At 43.9% G+C, this 23,012-nt stretch overlaps 1 protein-coding gene across 11 annotated transcripts in view; it reads right to left on the bottom strand.

Annotated features, from left to right (window-relative positions):
- The window catches only part of cep170ba (centrosomal protein 170Ba), a 66,503-nt gene that overhangs the window by 22,499 nt on the left and 20,992 nt on the right, over nt 1-23,012 (bottom strand). For 4 of the 11 annotated variants that reach the window (XR_014570837.1, XM_083791825.1, XM_083791831.1 and 1 more), the window contains 15 exons: nt 20,836-20,925; nt 18,685-18,763; nt 17,409-17,467; nt 16,933-17,053; nt 12,883-13,002; nt 10,770-11,282; nt 8,971-9,875; nt 8,586-8,699; nt 7,090-7,207; nt 5,392-6,972; nt 3,894-4,131; nt 2,740-2,872; nt 1,568-1,654; nt 1,313-1,395; nt 616-709 (listed from right to left, as the gene is read on the bottom strand). Coding sequence is in view for 10 of the 11 variants with exons in the window: in XM_083791825.1 (XP_083647951.1) it covers nt 616-709; nt 1,313-1,395; nt 1,568-1,654; nt 2,740-2,872; nt 3,894-4,131; nt 5,392-6,972; nt 7,090-7,207; nt 8,586-8,699; nt 8,971-9,875; nt 10,770-11,282; nt 12,883-13,002; nt 16,933-17,053; nt 17,409-17,467; nt 18,685-18,763; nt 20,836-20,925 (4,335 nt within the window). In the remaining variant the exon portion in view is untranslated. The remainder of the gene's footprint in view (nt 1-615; nt 710-1,312; nt 1,396-1,567; nt 1,655-2,739; nt 2,873-3,893; nt 4,132-5,391; nt 6,973-7,089; nt 7,208-8,585; nt 8,700-8,970; nt 9,876-10,769; nt 11,283-12,882; nt 13,003-16,932; nt 17,054-17,408; nt 17,468-18,684; nt 18,764-20,835; nt 20,926-23,012) is intronic. The other 7 variants (XM_083791826.1, XM_083791827.1, XM_083791832.1 and 4 more) reach the window with 6 other exon arrangements.

Below are 23,012 nucleotides of genomic sequence, written 5' to 3'. Positions count from 1 at the left end.
TACATATGTAGTCAAAGTCTTACATGCTCACGAGTCACAACACATCGCAATGCAATGTGCTGTGATAGTACATCTGCTATTTTTGATAATCTGATATATGTACATGGCCTGAAGCTCAATATATAGGCTTCATGACACTTGGCCGTTCTGATATTGGATGACAAAAATACAACATATTGTGCAGCCCTAGTTGGGTTTATGTCCTTTTTGCTGAATTAGCGAACCCTGCTGGCTGGTCAGAGGACCTGTTCAGCAGGGAGGGGAATATAGTGTGACCCTTGGACAGGAACCAGCGATGCATTCGGAAATGTGCTCTGAGAATGGTCTGACTGCTCTGAACTTCTGAACGACCAGAGAGCACCTGGTGTGAGTCTCAGCATTATCAGAGGTCATTTCCAAATGCACCCACAGACAGGATGCAAGTTTGTTAGTTCTGATTGAGAAGTGGGTGACTGTGCCCACTTCGGAGACCAGTTGATTCCCATCTTTTGTACTAATGATGGTGGGATTGGCCATCTTGTTAAAATAAAGGATCTTTGGTTACGGTGATGTGGGTTTCAATTCCCTCCCCAATCACTAAACTGGGGAAAATATAAAGTAGATGCACCAACGGACCTTGTTTGAGGTTTGGAGTATAGGGACATCACTGTCAGCATTGACCTTTGCCTCAATCTTTTCCCAGACATCAATCTTGTCCTGGAACAGCACCCTGTGAGCACAAAGCCAGGTGATGTTAAGTACAGTAGCTACAGCAGGAACCCGCTTTAGTAAAGCAAACTGAAGGGTAGCTTAGCACAAATAATTACAGGCAAAGCCATGCAAGAATAAACTGTAGCTAGCAGCTACGAAATGTTCATGGACTCACAGCTCATTAGCCTAGCTGTGAGACTGTGTGCTATAGCTCACATTATACTTTGTTGCTGGTGTCCTGCACCAAAAATAGCTTACATGTGCTATATTATTCTCTTGCATAAATCAGACATAACACACTCAGTTACAGAAGAACAAAGTTAAAATGACTACTGTGGGCAACTACGGGTATTGGTTATAACACAAGATTTGTTTGTCAAATTGTAAATAGGCTACAATCCACAAGTTGTATGTCCTCTCACGATGGAGAGATTTATTGTAACATCCCTTATTGGAACCCTGGTATACTCCCATGGTTATACCAGGGGAGCCATTAGGTTTTTAAGCATAATTTAGGTTAGACATTTTGTTAGACCATCACCAACCACTGCAGATGTGGTAGTTGTATTGTATTAAATGATACTTGTATTCATTAAAATATCTCGGATAGATGTGTGAGTACTTGATTTTCTCTGCCAACTGCTCAGTGTTCTCTCTGATCGCCATGGAAACCTGGGACACTGGATTCAGCTCGTCTACAGTGGCCTATAGGAAGGTAAGAATAAAAGGTAAACATGCATAGTAGTACAGAGGTTCTCAAAGTGGGGTCTGGGGACCCCCAGTGGTCCTTCAACCACTCTAAACCTACAGTATATAAATCGGCTAGCTTGTGAAGCTTTCATTCAAAAAGCAGTGACATTGTCCGTATGTGTCAGACCTCATCTTCGCTCCCACGCCTCAAGGTGGTCTCATGGTCACAAGTGTCGTGGTCCGGTTCCGTAGAGTCCGGAATGTGTGGAACATGCTGCAATACAAATAGACCTCACATCAACACTCAATAATTTATAATAGTGACAATCTATTACAAATCATAGCAGGTAGAGAAGTGAAATTTGTTTGAAATTTGAAATGTTAAGAAGAGTGAATGATTTAACATTGGTATCTGACAGTGATGGTGTGGTTATCAGAAGTGTGCCATCTATGCCATTGAGAAATTGCTTCTGAATGAGATTAGTAAATGGCAGAAATCCACTTGTCACAAACAAAAACAAGTAAGAATGTAGTTTGTGCTACAGAGGGAAAATGGAAAGTCTCACATCAAGTACATTTTTATCTTGAATCCTATCATCTTATTGTGAAAACATAAAAACTCCTGACCATGCCATGTTGTCTTGTCTTGTTGTATGTTTGTCTTGTTTTTGTTTTAAAACTTGGTTCAGGTTATGTGGTTTATATCAGTGTCGCTTCCATGTTAGCATAGGACTATGCAACTTTTTATTTATTTTATTTTATTTGATGCTGCCACAATATTTTGTGTATGGTGCTCACAACAGTACATGTTATTTCTTTGATTGTTCTTGCTTAATGTAAGTCGCTCTGGATTAAGAGCGTCTGCTAAATGCCTAAACTGTAAATTGTAAATTGATATGTTCCGTATGGGTGTGTCACATATACTGTCATTTTGTTTGATTTACTGTATACCCTGAATCTTGAATAAACAAAACAGTGAAAAAAAAAACTCCTATAACCTGAGAAAAACATGGTCTCGATGATGTGTTTTATGCAGGTTAGTGGAATTATTTCCGAGCTGAGCTAGAGTTCTTGACACACAGTGGGCTGTATTTTGCGTGTCTTAAGTACCAGGTCTTATTACTTAACTTAAGACCTGGAGGCGTGGTCAATGCTCTTTGGCCACTCAGAATAGCCAAATGGCATTGATCACGCCTCCAGGTCTTAAATTAAGTAATAAGACCTGGTACTTAAGACACGCAAAATACAGCCCACAGTGTTACAGTATGTCACACATTCACAACATGTCCTCTTCACAATAGAATAGTATTACTATTCTATTTACTAAGTAAGTAAAGAAGTAAGACAGTTGTGCTGTACCTCTTCATGAGCGCTCACAGAAGACACGGTGGTGCTGTCCGCCACCTCAGTGTCGGGAGGATCAGCATCTCCAGCCACGTCATGGATCTCTCTGGCCAGGATAGCCAGATCTTTGGCCAGGTCCTGACTCAGCCTGCCATGCAGAGAGGAGAGCACACAGCAGCCTGCTGCTTACTAATACTTACACAAGGAAATATGCTCATCATATTATCCATGAAATGCTAAAAAGGAGGTCAAGCGTTTTTGTTTACAGCACTCCAGTGGACACATGCCGGTGGCCTGGCTGCGGCATGTTTAGCCATTTGACTACTAAAGAGTACCCATTTTCCCCCCATAACTTCCCATGACGTGTATTGGTTGATACAGAGTACCTATCCGATACCAGTGTGGATTGGAATAAAAATAAATCTAGCACAGTGGGGTCTAGGGACCCTCAGGGTTCCTTGAAGGAGCTATAAATGGACCCTTACAGGTCTGTAACTGAGTGTGTACAAAAGGAACCAAATGGACCCTCCATTTGTACACCCTCAGAGTTAAGGGTGTCCTTGACATTAAAACATTTGAGAAACACTGATCTCGGTTGCAGCTACAAGAAAATAATGTAAATAAGAGTACCAAAAAGTCATACAACATCAACTGAAGCAATCAAAATATTACTGCAAATGAAATATCATGTGATATATTACGTGGTATTGGATCGGCATAGACTGGCATACACGCTGAATCGCTGATACCAGCATTTTGAGCAGTATTGGCACCTTTTCAGATACTGGCATGAATATCGGAACAAACCTACAACTAGAACTAACAGGAGTGCTTGATAAATTATACCATTTATAATAAAACCATTTATTTCAGTACAGTATGCAAATCAAATTGCTTCAGATAACACTATCATTTCGTGGCGGTTGAAAATTATATAAAAACAAAAAGAAAGAAAATGTCACTTATCCTGAAATGGGGCTTTTTGTTATTTGATAAACAAGATATTATTTATTATTACATTAGGTACACAATGCAATGCAAGTTAAGCCTCAAAGGAAAAATTCTGATCGAGTATCGTACAACTGAATAAAGTTCTACCTGCGTGCAATTGTGTAATTCATTCATCAGTCAATGGTCAGCCCCACACCCACACCTCCTACTTTTAATACCTTGCAATTTCTGCACTGTGGCTGGACCAGCTGTGGAATGTGTCTCCCTCTCCTTGGCTCTCCTCTTCCGAGTCTCGGCTGCGGGCTTTGGGCCGCAGGGCGACCACGGGCTGCCTGCGCGGGCTGTGGGAAGCTGAGGAAGGTTGGGAGCGTTTGTGTTTAGGAGTGCTCTGAACGGACTCATACTCGTCCTCCGAGGTGGAGGCGTAGCCGGAGCCTTTCTGACGTCTCCTGGAGCCTTGGGGCCGTGAATTGGTTTGAGGTTATGAGGAGGAGGAGGTTGTTATGGAAGGCAGTGTGGAAGAGAGAGAGAGAGAGAGAGAGAGAGACATACAGATACTATCAAAGAACACTGCTAATAAGAGCACCACAAAGTATCTCAGATCTACAACATTCACCAGAACCAAATACTACATTAGTATACGGTGGAAGTGCTCATTTCAGCAGCAAATGGTTGAAACGATTTTCTTTCCTTATCTGAAATGAGCCCAGGACTTCCACAGCCGCACCAGTGACAGAGAAAACAAGTCTTGTGTACTACAACTAATATACATTATTATTATATCGTTCATCTAGAACACACTGTTCTCACGTTGTGGTCAACCATTTCATGGTCTTAAATCAGCAGAATTGATGAGAACATTGTGCAGATGAAGGGTAAACTAATTTCACCTCGGGTAGGACAAAGTTGATCAGTTGTTAATCAAAGCCCCAAGTCCCAGTTCCCTTTCCACCAGTTTCCACCGGCTAAACATTTTATGAAATAAAGCTGGTGAAATAAAGAAGAGGCCTACTGTTAGTCAGGCCCCCCAGGAATCCACTGTAAAAAGTTCAATTCAGCGACTTTCTGTAATATTTGCAAAGTTGCCTTTTTCAATGAAACAGTGAAGGGTCTGCTTGGGTCCACAAGAAGGTACAACATTCCATGACAATCAATACGGTAGTTTGAGATAACTTGTTTTGGAGTAAAGTGTTGGCCGTATGGAGCTGCAGCTACTAGTGGAGCTAAAAATAGTCTATACTGTAGACCCTTAGGAACATACAACTGACTTTATGAACACAGACAGGAACATACAACTGACTTTATGAACACAGACAGCAAACACAAACATATTACAATTATAACTCAATTTCCTCTTCACTGCCTTGTTTATGTAACCTCTCTCTCTCTCTCTCTCTCTCGTACCGTAGGTACAACAGTACGGCAAAGGCACTACTTTTCCATATTCAGTTTCCATGAAGAATTTTGCAATTATATAATCGTGGATTTCTGGGGGGCCTGGTTAGTATAGGCTGAAGATTACAAAACTCTCAATTTCTCAAACCAATTCAGTAATGTTGGTCCAATCAGGTAATGCTTCCAATCCAGGAAGAAATTGCTTACATTCCTAGAAAACATTGTGTTGGCTAAAACATTATGAATGAAGTATAAATAGATAAAGGAATAATACTGTATGGTATTTTATAGTGACGTGTCAAAAATAAAGTGCATACTCACTGGCTGTGCTGCTGGTGTATTTGGCACTACTGGAGCGTGCACGTGTGACGGGGGTCCTGTTAAGTGCTTGTTTCTGCGGTGCAGGCTTGGGCCCAGGAGGTAGAGACGCCTTGCGGGCAGAGCTGTTGCTAGAGTCCGTGCTGCGGTTAGAATACCCCGCGTTCCTGCCTACCCCCAGCGGGGCGCTGGAGGATTCTGTGTCACTGGGTGTGTTGAAGGAGCCCGTCCTCTTGCGAGGCATCGCCAGCATGTCCAGCCTGGAGAGCTTCTTGTTTTCCTGAGGCTGCTGGGATAGCCTGTCCGTCTCTGTGCCCTCGTTGTCGGAAGCTTCCCCCAGACGGGCCCGCCGCAGCATGGATGCCCTGGTGGCCCTTGGAGCCGACAAGCTGTTGGAACGGGCCAGGGCCTGTGAAGCTTTGGAGGACTTTGAGTCCTCCCTCTGAAGTGGCACAGTGTGTTTCCTACTACGGGCGGTGTGGCGTGTGCCAGACTCCTGGTCAGAATAAGGCAGGTTAGAGCCCAGGGCGTCGTCGCTCAGGTCCACGGAGCCACGTTTGCCTACGTTGCGTCTCTGCCCAACAGGCCTTCTGCTGCTGTCGGCCTTGTGGTTACGGTCCGCTGCGCAGTCAGAAGACTGCCGACTGGAATCCTGGCTAGCTATGCTAGCCGAGGACCTCTCCCTAGAGGGCTTTTGAGACAATATGTTTTGACCAGTCTTATTGCTGTGCTGGCTGACTGTGCTGGAAGTATCCATATCAGACTCCCCAGAGAAAGAGTCCATCACTGGAGAGGAAGTGGCATCTGGGCGGCTGACTTGGTGGAGTTTGGCCTCCAGGGAAGCCAGAACGTCCTCTGTTTCTTTGAGGTATGACTGAGTATCCTGGTTGGAGGTTCCATGCGACGTATCAGGGTCAGAGTCTTTGGAAACATTCTGGCTGGAGATGTCAGGCAGCCTGGCTTTACTGGGACGGTCCCTGGTGAAGCTTTCCTGTCTGACCAGGGGTAGGGCTGCCTCTTTGGGCTGGGGGCTTACTCTCCCCTGGCCCAGGTTGGGAGCCGAGGCGTTGTGCTTGACCTGACCAAGGGTACTTCTTTGCTTGGTCAGGGTGGCCGTAGAGAAGGTTTTGATTGGCTGTCTTCTCTCCGTCTTAGGACTGTTGGGTTTTGAGCCTCCACGTTCTGGTTTGGGGGACGTAGCCCCTCCAGAGCCGATGTAGAAAGATGTAGACTTAGATGGAGCTTTGGACTTCTCCTCCTCTGCAGGTTCAGATGGCGGTGTCCTACTCTGCTCCACAACTGAGCCATCGTCCGATTTGCTGCCGTCGCTGAGGCTATCGGGCTCCAAGTCGTCCTGGAGAGATGAACTGTGGAAGCCCTCCTGAGGCGTGGGGGTGACAGTACTGCTCTCCTCTACGTCAAAGGTTGACTGCAGTTCACGGTGAACATGGATGCTGGGAATTGAAACCTCACTCTTCTCTCCCAGAGGTACCTGGGGCAGGATGCGTCGAGTTCTGGAACCATCACAGTCGGGGCTGACATCGTTTCGGCTGAACGTGGCCTTATGGACACCTCTACCCCCTGCTGGATCCAAACCATTTGATGCATATTAAAATAGAGCCGAGTATCATTCATATTCATCAGGGCATCTCATTATCATTTCAAATGTGCAGTGTGTAATGTCGTTGTCAGGTGACTTACCTCCGCCTGGCAGGTCCATCTGGGATGCATGGCCGGGGTCTGTGTAGCTGTCTGCCAAGCTGGCCCAGCGAGACACCCACTTAGGAGTCCCCTGACCTGCTGGACCCCTGGGCTGAACCTACAGCACATTGGAAAAGTGGTTCCGGTTTTAATACAGGTTCATAAATTATTTAAGCAAAAGAACGCGAGAGGGAGTATTATAGTAAATAACATCACAGCGGTAATCACAGGGACAAGCTGCGCTGGGATGTAATTTACTATAACACATGGCCTCGAGTGTGTTATTGCTTTTATAAAAACAGTTACACATCTGATTTAGGCCGATTACACACTGAGCTATCACAGTCAACACACTGCTCTCTCGTGTTGCTTGATCAAAATCAAAACAAACTGTTTAGAAAGCGATTTTTCATCAAAGAAAGGGAGCATTCTGAAGAAACATTCAATTGATGACTACAGTTATTTTCAACACAACTGAAAATCAACCAAGTTCTGGTGATGGTAAAAAGAAGATAATCAGGCAAACACAACCACGGCAGGTAATAACGTTCAGAAGGTGGAGGCCAGACTCTTAGCCACGATGCAAAAATGAAAGAAAGTGCAGGAAACCAACATTTCGACAATAGTCTTCCTCCAGGTTTGAGGAAGACTACTGTCAGTTTCCTGTGCCTTTTAAATAATGTTTTGCATCATGGATAAGAGTTGTGCCACCTCCTCCATCTCAACAAAAAGAAGATAATCAAAATCAATCAGTATTCATTTAGTACAAATGTATCATACCCATCCGGGAAACATGACCAACTGCTGCTAGAGAACATCAATGTCAGATATGAGAAATATCTAAACAACAAGCCACCTCGAACCGTAGAGGAGAAATGGACTGATTAAGAAACCACGAGAAAGATCACCCAATAAAGAAAGGAAACACCATCAAGACTAATCAAGAGACTAATGCACACATATTTGTGCATTTAAAAAAGGGAAACTTCAGCCTAAAAACAGAATTCACACTGTGCTATTCTAATGATTTGAAGTCAATATCAACAAAAATACAACTGTCACCCTAAGCTGTAGATCAGAGCTCGACAACTTGAATGTGACATCATCAGGTGAAACTTCCAATCAAACCGAATTAATGACTAACTTTGTGGGATCACAGAATTGTGGTTTGCGATAGGACATTGATCCAATTGGGTTCTGAAATATTTCAATGAACCACAATGGGTGCTGTAGTGTCCCTGACTCCCTGGAGTTCTTCCGTTATTCATTTTGAACAGCCCCAGGATATAGCTCTAGAATGACATCAACACTTCAATATTGACACTCAAAAAAACAAATAACACACAGTATGTGAATTATATTCTAAGGTGGATTTTCCCTTTAAATTGCTGATTCATTAATCCAAAAGCTGAATGATTGTAGCGTCAAACTTTGAAGAGTACAGTAAGTTGATATTATTCTTTAACGGATGGCACACACTGAGCGAGAGGCTTTACCTTCACCAGACTTACTCCCTGCGCTGGAGCTGGCATCAGCTCCTCACAGCTACTCTGTCTATGCTGCGTTCTGCCCTGAACATTATGTTCTGGGCTGTCAAGAACACCAAACACCTGTCAGGAACAAAGCACGGCCAGTGGATGATTACGCGGTGAGCAGAAGTCTCGCTGAAAACCATGGCTTATTCTGTCCCGTGACACGGTCTGCACGGCACATTATAAAAAGCCAGCTCTTATCATTCAGATAAGACACGGTGAGTTTACAAAAATTGCAGATCTGTGCTGTGAGCTTGTAGATCTGGTATTTTAGGCGGGCAACACAGCAAAGTAATCAAGCCTTATACATAAAACAATTAAACATGACAGGGAGGAGGTAGATACTAGCCTGGTTAATCATGCTCCGTGCTTCTTCAACCTCCTTATCTTGTACGTCAGCCTCAATGGTGTAAGTTCCTGCATCGCTCAGGCTGTCGTCCTCTTCATTCCTCGGCCCACCGTGGAGGCTCCTGGGTTCCTCACTAGTTGGACTGACCAGGGGCATCCCCGGGGCCTTGAGAGGCACAGGACGGTGGATAGGGGAAGAAGTCTGAACCAGGTAAGGCGCAAGAGGTGGTGACGTTTTAGACAGGCTCTGGTGAGATTGCGAGGCTGCCATTGTGACTGGAGGCTCGGCTGTAGGGGAACTGGGAGTGTTTTTCTCGCGGCTGGAGGAGGCCATCTGTTTGGCTTGTTTGAGGAATTCGGCAGTGAAATCCTGGGCAAGTTTGGATCTCCTGCCCACGCTGGCAAAGGGCCGGACTAAGACCTTGGAGGAGGAGGAGCGGGAAGAGAAGCCGGTGCTGATCCGGTCCTCCGTCTTCTCCCTGCGCAGAGAGCCTGCTCTCTGGGGTACCAAGGAACATGACTCCTTGAGGGGAATGGTGTAGCGTTGTGTTGGGGTAGTGTTGGAGGCTGGCGATGGGGCAACGTGACCTGGGGCTTTTCTTGGCTTGTCCGCCTGAGTCCTGAGGGCTGAGGCATAATCCGGAGCATCCTCCGCGTTGTTGCTAAAAGACTGGGAGCGCTTTTTCCGAGGGTTGTCGTCAAAGAACTCGATAACAAACGCCTGGTGAGGGTCAGCCTTGCCGAGGGTTGGCGGGGAGTGGGTCTCTGGCGAGGAGGAGGACAGGGGCTCTTCAACAGGCCGCTGAGACACTCGCGCCCCAACTGGGGATGCACATTGGCTGGATTCCTTTCCGTTGACGGCAGCGCCCTCCGAGTCGCTGTGAGTGCCATCTTCATGGTGGTGTACTGAGGACAAAACAAAACAACATTACACACTAGCTTTTGGAATAACACAGTAGCTATTAAAAGACATCACTAAAAGGAAAATAATCATAGTTTAATCCCAAAATAATCCCTATTTTGGGCATGTCATTACTGTCAACAATTTCAAAAATATTAGAAGTTTTGAAAAATAGATCTACGGGCTCAAAAGATGTCACGATGAGACACATTTTGATTAGATTGGCTATTTTGGGCATTGTATTTCTCCTTCTTTTTAAAGCCTTTTACCAGTAATAAAGGGGCTGTGTAGGCCAGTGTTCCCACCCATTCTGGGTGGGAACCCTTTTTGGTGTTTTAAGCATCATGTTAAGTTTTAGCCATTTAAAAATAGCAGATCTACAAGCTCATAGCGCGGCACCGAGTGGTGCAATACTAGCTTGTAGGTCTGCTATTCTTGAAAAATCTTGTGTCGCAAATCTTTGACTGTATATTTTTTCAGAGCGAACGTTTTTAACTCAAATCTTTGCTTCTGAGGGGTTCCTGCTTCCTGGAATAACATATTTTCAGATGGGGGTCGGCAGCCAATTACATATCATTTTTGGGGTCCTTGACATGAAATATTGAGCTCCACTGACATAGAAACATGAGGTTTTAACCCTGTGAGCTCCACTGACATAGAAACATAGGTATTTCAGAAAACTGTCGACGTCAGGCCTAAATGGGTTAACTATGGTGACGATGACTATTCACTGATGAAGATTAAATATATTGACAATTTCATGTGCGACGGGTTGTGTAGATCACCTATTTTCAACATGCAACAGACATTTTTTGTAGACAAAATCAACTGTAGATTTAGTCGAGCAGAATCTTATATTTAGTCCACTATAACTTTTCAGATTGCTATCAGCGACTCACCTCTAGCAGCCCTCTGAACCGATTGGTCACTCTTTGTGCTGTACACATCGTCGGCCTGGGCCCGCCTCTTCATCATGCTCGCGTTGGTCGAAACCAACCAATCGGCAACTTTGCTCTGCGCCGACATCACCTCGGTGGGCGCGGCCATGGCCTCCTTGCGCTGCTGCTGGCGGAGGGCGAACTTGGTCACATGGTCCTTGATCTTCATCTTGCCTGGAGTGCAGCTGTCAAACTCTATGGTGAAGGAGGCGTGGCTCTGGGCCACGGGGGTGGTGGGGGTGGAGGGGACACGCAGAGGGGTGGAGGGGACACGCAGAGGGGTGGAGGAGTGGTCCGGGGCATCCTTGGTGGGGATCTCGTGGACCTCTTGTGCGTGGGCAGGGCACTGCGGCTGGGTCTCCTTAGTGGGCAACTCAAAGTAGCTGGGCTCCCGCCGGTAGGAGTAGATGGTCTTGGCTTGGCTCTCAGACAGAGAGCCGTTCACCTCACTTCCCGAGACGTGTATGGCAGCCTCTGTTAACAAGGCAACAGGGAAAGGTTGTGTGGTGGACCCAGTAACAAAGTTACAACTAATTTACTTGAGTGCTGCACTTTACTTGAGTCCATTTATTTAGCATCTGTACTTTACCTATTTATTTTTGGATACATATTACTTATACCATTGCCATCCACTAAATTTCAAAGACTAATATTGTACTTTTTACTCCGCTACATTTCTAGGCAGGGAAAAGTACATTATGAATTGACCAAGTATCAAATATAGCGAAGATCTCACATTGATGGCACATGTGTGATCTTGCAGATGTTATTTTCATATATATATTTTCTGACATTTCTGGAATTCTTGGGTACATTTTAATAAGTAAGTAGGTTGGGACGACTCGGGAGTGGCATAGACTGAGTGTCTTTGTCTCCCACTGCTGATCAACATACAAGAGCACACATGATGAACCATCATCAACCTGGTCCACTCAATATTAAAACATATGGTTGAAATTATGTTCTATGATCTATTAACGCAGGATGACTACTGCTCCACTCGGTACTTTTCTGTAAAGGCGTTTCAAGCATGAATGAGTCCACAGACTCCATACTGATGGAGATAAGAGATTTCCACACTTGGATCTATGCAGTGTTTCACATTATTTTGAGCTTTCAGACCTTCATCAGAAGATACATGATTATGCTACGCTATGATCTATTAATTAAAGTATATCCAGGTGAATAAGCATCTATGTTTACAACCCGCATATGAACGAATATGTTCGTACTTAGCAGTAAAATATTTAGGACTCCAGTGGTTGGAAATCTGTCAGCTAGATGTGGACAAATAACTTGAGGAGCCCAGAGTCTAGTGGAGGGTGGCTGACTGAGTGGTAATCTGTTCCAGTCCAGGCAACACGAGGCAAACACAACCACCGCACTCCCTCCCCATAGCAGCTTAGTGGGTCATAATCCATCACAATGTAACCAAGCACTGCCCACTGGCATGGCACGGCCTGAGTTGGCTCACAGTCCACTGCTGGCAGTCAAGAGAGCTACCGGCCATCTCCCAATGACCTACACAGGACACTGGAAGACTGTGGCACAGCAGAACATGCCAGTTCACGTTAGGATCAGCCAAGCAAGAGATGTTAGCTCCCCCACTCATCTAGAGATGTCATTTAAATAACATCAGGGTAATTTAGGCCGTGTATATTTTGCCCTCAAAAGACCTGAACATTCTTGCATAAATTAATTGCATGATTTTGATGTACCATTCAAATCCGTTAGAGACGAGGTACAAGGTTCTCAAACTTTTCAGCTCAAGACCAAGAGAGAATTGGACGTTAGCCCGGGACCCAAAATAGTGAAAATAGAAGATCTACAAGCACCACGTTCAGCTATTTTCACTACTACTTAAATAGTTTCCAAATTTCTTATATTTTTCCTTTATATCTCCATGAATTTACAGGAAAATAATCATTGAATTTGGTTTTAATTCATGGAAAACTGGATTTTTTTAATAACAATAATTAAAAATGAATTGTAGGAAACGCATATAAATAATTCCACGGCCCATAAATTGGTACCGACCCAGTGTTTGGGAACCAGCGGGTAGCGTTCTTCTGACCTGAATAGTTTCCACCGCCGCTCTGCTCTCTCTTCTTCTCCGGGTCCTCGTCATCCTCCCCCCACCAGGACGGCTGGCCATACAGAGGAGTTGGCTTGGATATGGGACTATCTCCGGTGGCTAACAGACACACACACAAACACAGACACACGCACACACACATACACAATATCAGACTCATGGACACGTGCACAGGAAGAAACAGACGCAGGAGAGCGAGGAGAGAGAAGTGACGGAAACGTACAGTGTTGACCTTGTACAGATTCTGGTACTTATGACAAAGGCCAAATGTGAAGGGGATTGGTCATACTGTTCCTCGAGACATACTGTACACACATACATTTGTGGAATTTAAAGATTTATATAAGTCGGCCTGCACAGCAAAACATTGCCTCATGTCAAGCTACGAAATGGCAATAAACAGTCTGGGTTTGTTCTTGCAACATGGAGACATGGCAAAACACTGGCATCCATTTAACTGTGTAGTGTACTACTGTAATATTAAGGAGGTTTTATTCTTTAAAAAAGTGACTGTAAACACTTTTTTGTTTGTTTAAAATACATACATCCTTTTTAGTCAAGTTGGTTATGTATAAATTAAGCTAGTCTTGTGTGTGGGAATTTGACACTTCCCACACGAGAATGGTGAGGGTCAGCTTGTGTATTCCCTCGATCCATCACCAGATAGGCTAATGATCACAGGGTAGGCCAGGACAAAGGTTTTCCTAATCTTCACTACAATGAGATCAAGCCAATTGTGACGTTCCCAATATATCATCAAGGCAAGGTACCGGTACGTTTATTTGGAGAGCACATTTACACAGAATATTAAGACAAAGTGCAAAAGAAACACATTATAATCCTTCACCATTGATAGAAATCAAAATTATTGTTATCACTTTAAAACTGGCATCCCTATTTTGGCAGAACTACAAGCTGTGAGCTTGTAGTCTGGATATATTAGCATTTTTAATGGGGCTTAAAGAGTTATGGCACAGAGTTTCACCATGCAATGCACATCAATGAGGAGACTACTTTGGAAGTTTGGATGATCAATTTCTTATCAACGGAATAAGATATCTCACCAGTGTTTGGCGTTACATCACGGCAAACCCAAAATATCTGTGGGGAACATTCCTATTGTCATGCTTCTCAAAGTAATCATAAGTCTTATCACTGCTGGCCTAAATACTGAATATGTCAGTATTTATCCCCCTCCACATGAATAACACACATGTCAGGGGATGAGTTCCGACCCGTCATTCATTCCACAGCTGACATATTGTTTAACAGCTGGCTGGCCGGCCCACTATATGGTACTAATCAGATAATCTACATGGCTGTTGTGTGCCTGATAGAGACGCTAAACGAGCTCTGTGGAGTCTAGACCCCAACGATCCAAAGTGACAGCGGCACTCCAACACTGTTGCCGGGCCAACACACAATAAAACATCAACAACCGTGTGACGGTAGGAGCAACAGAGCGCCATGTTGCCAATTCCATTCCTGCTAATTTGCTAGCGAGGGAAAACTGTGGGTGGGACACCAACCCGCCTAAAATGGTCTTAAGTACAGAGGTGAGCTGTCATTTGGGTTTACAGGGTTAGTCTAGCATGCCATGCATCCTCACACAGGAGCCACTCGTAAACATCCGCTGGGAAAGTTGGATTTGAATGCACAAGCTCGATACGAAGCCATTATATAATGCTGGCATGCTATGATTTCTGGCAAAATCCTAAAAAAGTGGGTGAATTTCAATGTGGCATTCAGTTTGTGCTTCTGTAGGAAATATTGAGCAGGACTGTGTCCTGACTAACTGAGTCACTGAAAGTACAAGGCAAGAGGGCAGGGCATTCCACACCCAGTACAGCTGCAGGGGAAACACAGACACACACACACACACATCCTGTTCTTCTAGTCTTCAAGTTGCTGTCTGAGACATCAGCCAGCGATGTCATAAAACGTGCACCAACCTCAACATGCTACAGAATCATTCAAGCCAGTATTGAGCTTTAATGTTTGGACAATTGTGTGTAGTCTGACTGGCAAGACAAGACTATCCCTTCCAATCATAATAGAAATTCCAACACAATCGAGCCTTTCAAAGAGCATCACAGCACACACTGCAGCCAAACAAGAGGCTCATTTACAAGCTGAAGATACACACTCAGATAAACAGATTTCTGCTGCTTGTGGAACCAAGAGATGCACTTACTGTATTTCTCAGTGTACTTGGCTTGCCCAAATCTATTCCATTAACCACCTAAGCCTAATGTGAACAGTATGTTGGTCATAACACAGCAGTGCCGCAGACACAGTCAGCAGTGGCACCTGCCTAGCAGGTATGGATGGGCCAAATTAGTAATAATCAAACTTCAACAAGGGTAAAGGGTTTACAGTCTTGTGAAATCTGGTTACATATATCATGAAAATGTTCTTGAAAATGCTACAAAAAACCTTTTAATGAGTAAAGCTTTATAATTTACATTCTTTTAACATAGCATCATTAGCATCATTCTTAACCGGTTTCATGACGGTATGAATCAAGGTAAGCCAATTCAACGTATGTATGAAAGTCTTTAAGTCAGGAAACTGCAGTTAAAGGTATATTCAGTGATTTCACTTAATTCAAATATCACTTATTTCTTTGTTTTGTTGTGATAATCCTCCCTACTATAGAGTGTGCTGGCCATATAAGGAGTTCCTCCCTGTCCCCAGTTAACCCCTGGGGGTCAAAAAACCTTAGGTTTTGTTTTTGACTCTCTATCCCGATTGGACGAAAGGCTGGGTCCCACAGCCAAAAACGAAACCTAAGGTTTTTTGAGTGAAATCACTGAATATACCTTTAAGGACCACAGCACAAACAAAATATCTCTGCTTGGTTAGACTCTGTGGTAGTGCAACAGCTAGGCTCTGTTCTAGAAAGGCAATTGTTGCTAAGAGGAAGCCAGAGAGTTAATTTCCAAGAATCTTTTGTAATTCAGCACTCAAACTGTTGGAGATTTTTTTGGCCTAAGAGACTGAGGCTATTTATAGCTTCAGTTATAGTTTTTCCCCAAGTATGCTTATAGTGAATATGGAGCAGGAAGTATGAGAATTCCTAGGCCAACAGTGGGAGTGTGTGTTTTGTCGGCCTGTGTGAATGAACTTCATTGAGAAAGTGCGTCTCTAGAACTAACAATCCACCAACTGTTCGACTGTTGTTTATACAGAGAAAAAAAAGATATGCTCACATTGGCTGAGGGCAAAGACACGATGAGGGCAAAGACACGATGAGGGCAAAGACGGTTACTATACTATGATCCGACGGAGCATTGGTCCGATCGACAACCTACCTCAAACCCTCTCCCTAACCCTAACCTCCCCCGGGGCAGACACCTAAACCTAACCCCAACCCTCTCCCGACCCCCAGCGCACCTCGGACCATTGCTCCTTTGGACTGGAGCAATGCTCCGTCGGATCATAGTATGCCTCCCGGCAAAGACACGATGAGGGCAAAGGGAGCATGAGAATGAAAACAAACACATCTTTCCAATTCTGCTGTTCCACATGTTAAGTACAGTCATGGCCTCCAAGATGGACATAAGGCCGTCTCTACTCTTGCAGTCAAGCATGGCCGTCAGAGATAAGGTTACATCTATCGCTAACTCCACACCCCTCAACTTGGCTAGCAAACCATTTATTCACAAATACTCACCCTGACAACTCTGAGATACGATTAGACACGTAGCTGCCATACCCACACTACAGGGCTGAGCCTCTTTCAGACTAGCCTCTCTCAGCTCACGAGGCAGTCTGATCTTCCACTGGGCATCCTCTTAATAAAGGAAGCTGTGTCCGGCTTTATCAAGAGATCTCCTGCCAAACTCACATAGCAAATGGAGACACAAAGACTTCCTCTTCCTTGTGTGGATACCTCATCCAAATCAAGTCGAGAGGAAGCGTTTAACCTTCAGGCGACATCGACAACTACAACCGCCGTAGAATGTGAAACTCGAGTCTGTTGGGTCATTATCAATATTGTGTGTGTGCGCAGACCGAGATGTTTACCTGTGGTGGAATGGGCTTTGCGCTCAGTCTTGTCCTTGGAGTCAGAGGAGAGTTGTTTCTGTCTCTTCCTGGCCTCCAGGGCCTTCATGTTAAGCTGCAGCTGGGTGGTGTACTTCTCATGCTGAAGACAAGACAATAAATTACTCTTCATGTGACCACCGCACTCTGACTTTAGGTGCGTTACCCGTGGAACAGGGACAAGCGTTTCGGTTATCCAGCCTTCATCAGTGTCACAGGGACACTGATGAAGGCTGGATAGCCGAAACGTTTGTCCCCTTTCAAAAATGAAATAAATATTTTGAACTGAAGTCTTGGTGTGTGTGCGACCCACTACCGTTATTTAGAAGACAAGACAGACATGTAACCGTAACATTGGAAAATCGATCCAGACAGAATTGCAAATGTGCACTCATGTCAATTTCTTGCAAAAAAGCAGAGCTGCGCATTAGGCACATGAGGCCGTCAGTTGTACTCACTTTAAGGGCTTCCTCTGGTACCTTGTGTTGACTCTTCTCCAGGATGTACACATGGACATGTGGGGGAGTTGTCAAGGCATAAAAACACGCACTGGAAATCATTGGACTCCCCTTATTAATACAGGGCCATAAATATTATGTTAAGATCCTTTCTGGATGTGCATGCCGTGTCTCACACAACTGCTGGTTCTATTCAAGCAATATGATTGTATTATTTTGCTATAGCATGATAGCTAGGAGTTTCTCAGCAATGCATATAAATAGGGCTGAATGATCCATTACAATTTAATATCTCCGTGTGTAATCCACAATATGTATAAAGTCCTGTTCTAGCAATAGAACAATTGAGGTTGTCTGTTCCAGTAAATAACGTCTTGGCTTTGATGATTTGATGATCCGACGATGCCTGCAATCATACGAGATGTTATTTACTTTAATACACAACCTTGTGGACAGGAAATTAGTCGACAAGGACAGACTGTTAGAATTCAATCGAGTTAATATATCTTGAGCTACCCACTGTTTGAGACATGTGACATCACAAATCAAATGCCTAAGTCTGTTCTGTCAGCAAACACACACACACCCCTTGAAAATGTCTCCCACCTATAAGGAGCTTTCCCCCTTGTTATCTAACCTGAATTTCACAAACGCTGGGAAGAGGTCAAAGGGTGCAGGAGATTTTCTGTCCACCCCGTCGGAGCAAAATCCCAAACGCCTGACCGAGAAACCACAAGGAATTAAGATGCAGAGAGCGCGCTGAGCAAGGACCACAGAAGGAAAAGAAACATTTACAAATATTCACGTTGTAAAAAGCAAACTGTCTGCCAGAGGAGACCAAGTCATCATGAGCTCATTTTAATCACAGGCTGCTCATCACTGAATTAAAGCTGGTCTGACAGACTGAAAGAACGCAGATGGGCAGGAAGTCGGCTCATGTATTGCGCTGAACCAAAGAAAAGAGTTGAACGCTTTCAGTCATTCCTATTTTGATAACATTTGAAAATAGTAAAAAAAATAGTTTAAAAAGAAAAACTGTGAAAATATCTGATATGCAAGCTCACAGAGAATCACAGTGTGACACGTCACGACAATCTTGTAAATCGGCTATTTCCGTACAACGAAGTATATGTGGTTCATTTAAACTCCATGGCACAATAGTGTCAAAAACAGCTTTTTTTGTCTGCAAGCTACACAAAGGACAATATATATATACTGAAGACGAACAAATGAGATACAACAACATCTCCACATCAGCATGCCTGGAAAAGGATATCATAACCAAAGCGAACGACATCCGAGAGCTTGAGGATGATGTAGGTCTGTTCTGGGATTCTCAGGTCATTCACAAAGGTCTGTGGGAGAGAAAAAGCAAGTCACTAAGTCATAGTTTAAAGAATGTTACACTTGATTGATTGATTGATTGATTGAAATATTTATTAACAGTTTGTAGAATTTACAGTACATTTTAAGCACAAACTCAATACAAAGACTGTCAACTGTGAGTGGACGACCCAATTAAGCATTACACTTGTTTACAACAGGGTCCACATTGTTCAATTCATCAAAACATTTAAAGACATACAAACATTTAGAGACATAGAAATAGACATTTCTATGTAGCTAAAGAACAGAACAGGAATTCATCATATGGGAAGCAAAAAAGGGAAAAGATACAATATACAGTGAGGGAAAATGGGGTGGGGGGGTGGGGGGGATTCAGATTTTACAGAGGCCAGTTTCGAATTGCAGCCATCCGTAGGTGCCCTTTGAGAGCGGTTTTGAAGGAGTCAAGGGATTCACATGTCTTAATGACTGTTGGTAGGGCGTTCCACATTTTGGTGGCATAGGAGCGAAAATAATTTAGTCCCTTGTTTGTGCCGAATCTGGGTTGTACATGGTTTGTTGCACTCCCTCTGGTGTTGTGGGTGTGGACTTCGTTTACATTAAGGAAGTATTTAGACAGGTACATGGGTATCTTGGTGGTGTATCGAATCTTGTGGACCAGACCTATACACATATCAGATAGGATTGATAGCATGAGACAGAGGGAAGCAAGAGAGGGAAGGATATCCAGCACTATCTGGTCACCTTACCAGAACACCCCTGACAGTTTAACTAGTACACAGAGTATCACATTCATAATGTGGAGACAAATGTGGAAAAATAATAAAGGTCACTTTATTGGCCATACAGGTCTCCATTTTTCTTACACTCTCGTACACAACGCCAGAGTGAATGTGGACCCAGTAAACATGAATGGGCTAGTATTCGTCTGGACTTTTTCCCACTGAGAGAGTTAAGCCACCACATGTTAAGCCACTGATGAGATTATGGAGTTATGTAATGGCCATCTAGACTAGAGCGCCTCAGAGACAGGTGGATATGGAATGTAGAGACAGTGACTGAACACACACACACACAACCTCCTGATTTGGGTCTTGTGATCAATTCAATTCACCACTTAAATTACAGTAACTAGACAGTTTGCATTTAGTAGTGTATAACTCTCTGCAAAGTGCCAAAGCTATGTAAATGTTAAAATATGCCATTTCCCTGTGAGATTACTGAGATATGAGTGATTAGGCGTTATGCCCCATGCAATTTTGCCCTTGCTTGCCACTTGATTTATGACCTTGTCAACTCAAATGTTAATCTCTCATGTAAGTGGCGACCACCGTTTTTGTTTTGTAGATAGCTAATGTTCTGTAAGCCATCTTTGAATATATAAATAGTTAAGACACTAACCCAAAGTAACAGACCAAAAGGTAGTAATACTGTATAGACTAAAAAAATCATCAGACCAATGGAAACAAAGAGGCTTTGTAGGGCAGACTGTGTGAGAATGGCCATTTGATACTGTATCAATATGGTACAATACATACACTACAAAGAGTGTGTGAAGAGTAATTATTTATGTGAGACGGACAAAAACTGCTCTGATATCCATGTTTTTCCACCATGTTGGATATGAGTTTGGTCCTCCAGGTCGTTAATCTGTTCTGCTCTGATTAGTATTGCTGCCAAAAGCCATCCTCCAGGAGAACAATGAACAGTCTCTCCCCCTGTGCACTGGCCTGGGTTCTGCGCTGGGATAACAGTGCACTGAAGTGGCAACAGCACAACGGCAGGCTGGACTGGAAGCTGTACAACCAGATAGGAATAATGGGAAATCCAAAAGAAAGGGTCTCAGTCGTGGCTAGCGGGGGAAATCCAGTCCCTTGACAGTGGTCCTGTTCCACCAACGGAGGAAGGGGGTCTTTTGTGGTGGATCTAATGGGGTTCCGATTAGACTAGAGACTCCAGGGAGACCTGAGGCTGCCAGGCTCCTATATTACCATGGTGTGTGTGTGTGTGTGTGTGGGGGGGGGGGGGGGTAGAAGCAGGTAGAAGCAGTTTTAGTGAAACTAGAGACGGGTTCACTCACCCCATTCAAGCTCCCCAGGTCCTTCACCATGTGTTCGTCTGTGTTTGGGTCGTAGTTGATCACAGCGTGCTGTTTGTCCACACTGCGAGACTGCAAAGTTAAAACCACAAGTCATTATTGGCCATTTCAAAGCAATTAAGCAAGCCCCAGATTATACTCTGATCTGCTGTTTTAGCCATTTCTGAAAACGTTCGTCTTTCCCCTATAATGACGTTCCCAAAATAGGGATGCCAGTTTGAAAGTGAGTAAGACTCATAATGCACAACAGGCAGAACAGTCACCGATTATACAGAAAGAAGTGGACATGGGTGTTGTGATCCTTGACCAGAGATACTTTTGCATAGATAGCTCCTACAGTACGTGTCCTACTTCCGTGTTCACAGCCTCCTACTAACTGGGGGGCCCAAGGACACCGCTAACTGTTATAGGGGCCTGCGTTGCGTGCAGTCGGCAGAGAAATTCCGCATCAAATAAATGAGTCACGGAGGCCCTCATGGAGTGATTACTTTCTCTTCCTGTCTGAACGAAATAAGTACAACGTCGCTAGTTTATGAATTGGAAATGTCCATTCTACACTATTCAATTTCACACTGACTGTTGCAATACCAAGATCAAGACCCCATTCTCCAGTTTGACAAAACGTGTTTATGTTTTGAATATGCCTAGATCAATTAAGGGCCAATGCACATTGATTAATTGATGCAGGGGGATCCTCTCTCTTTTCTTCTCTCATTAGCTACTCTGGGCCTCTGCTTCAAAGAGATGAAAGTAGACTACCAAACTCATTTGCTAAATTAATATTACACTTTAATGGTTTATAGAGCGTCACAAATGCTGCACAAGCCGCTAATGGGGACAGACAGCTTTCAGATGCTGTGTGCATCTAAATAATGCTTTGCTCAGGATCTCCTTGTTGGTCAGTAGGAATACACTGAGGACAGTTGCTGGAGCATTCATTCAATCAATGTAATTTTGACAATTCATGCATGGTACTCCACAAAGGCATTCAAAACAAAGCTTCAGACCTCTCAAAACAAACTGGTCAGGTTACTACTTGGCCTCACACCTAGAACTCACCTAAACCTTGCTCATTTATGCTAGAGTGGAATGGCTAAGGGGGGTACAGAGTACAGCGACTTGCAATGGGCCTAGTCATCAAGATACTCAAGGGATCAGGGCCCAGTGCCCATGTACAGTACCTGTCAAACTATTTAAATAACATGAGAGACATGCACACACAGGCACAACACCAGAGGGAGCTCCACTGATCTTGTTCAACCCAGATTCGGTACAAAGTTCATTGGGTTAAGTTTGTTCTGCTATGCAACCAAAATGTGGAATGCCCCATCAACAGCCTTCAAAAGGTGCGACTCCTTATCCTCCTTCAAACCCACCATAAAAGTGCACCTGTCTACAATATGTAACTGGTCCTAGAAAGGTCTTCTAAGTTCAACACAAGAAATGACCCCTCCCCAATTGTTGCTGCTAGTTAATGATGTCTTGTATATTATTAGTGTCTTTAACAGTATTGATGAAGTTAATACACAAGACCGAAACGTACCACTGTACTAGTTGCAAAGTGCAAACTGTTAATAAAGTATTAATCCAATCAATGCTTTGTCATCCCCCTCATTAGTGAGCTTCTAGATAACTGCCTGTCAATACTGCCAAGAGTAGTGGTGCTTTCATCGATCAATAAACCGTAAACTAAGTAATCTGTCTTCTACTGTGCTGCAGCACAAAGGAGCCTACATTCCCATTATGCACGTCTAAGATCCCAGGAAACTTGGACTTTAGTCACAGCAATAGTGTGCTTTTGCTTGTTGAGACTTATCAGTGTGATAAAATATTGCATCTGGCACTAGACTGCACTGCCAGAGGCCTAGTCTAAATAAATACAATGCCAGCTCTGTGGAGGCAGATATCAATCACACAGCAGTTGATATAGAAAGTCAAAAGACTCATGTTCCAGACTCGCAACCATGTCCACTTGATATGACTCCTGTTACTGTACATCCAATTGCCATTTTCCATTTTCTCCCCCTCTTTCTTTTTTTGCCAAGAAGGATTCTCACGTTACAGACAGGACTGCAAATTGGGGTGGGTTTTGTTTTGGATGCAAAAATGTATTGTGGTGGAAACATAAAAACAATAGATTAAAGGGGAGGAAGAAAGTT

Source organism: Protomyctophum parallelum, assembly GCF_964188405.1.
Source record: "Protomyctophum parallelum genome assembly, chromosome: 20".
Classification (NCBI taxonomy): domain Eukaryota; kingdom Metazoa; phylum Chordata; class Actinopteri; order Myctophiformes; family Myctophidae; genus Protomyctophum; species Protomyctophum parallelum.
This window is presented reverse-complemented; position numbering and strand designations above follow the sequence as displayed.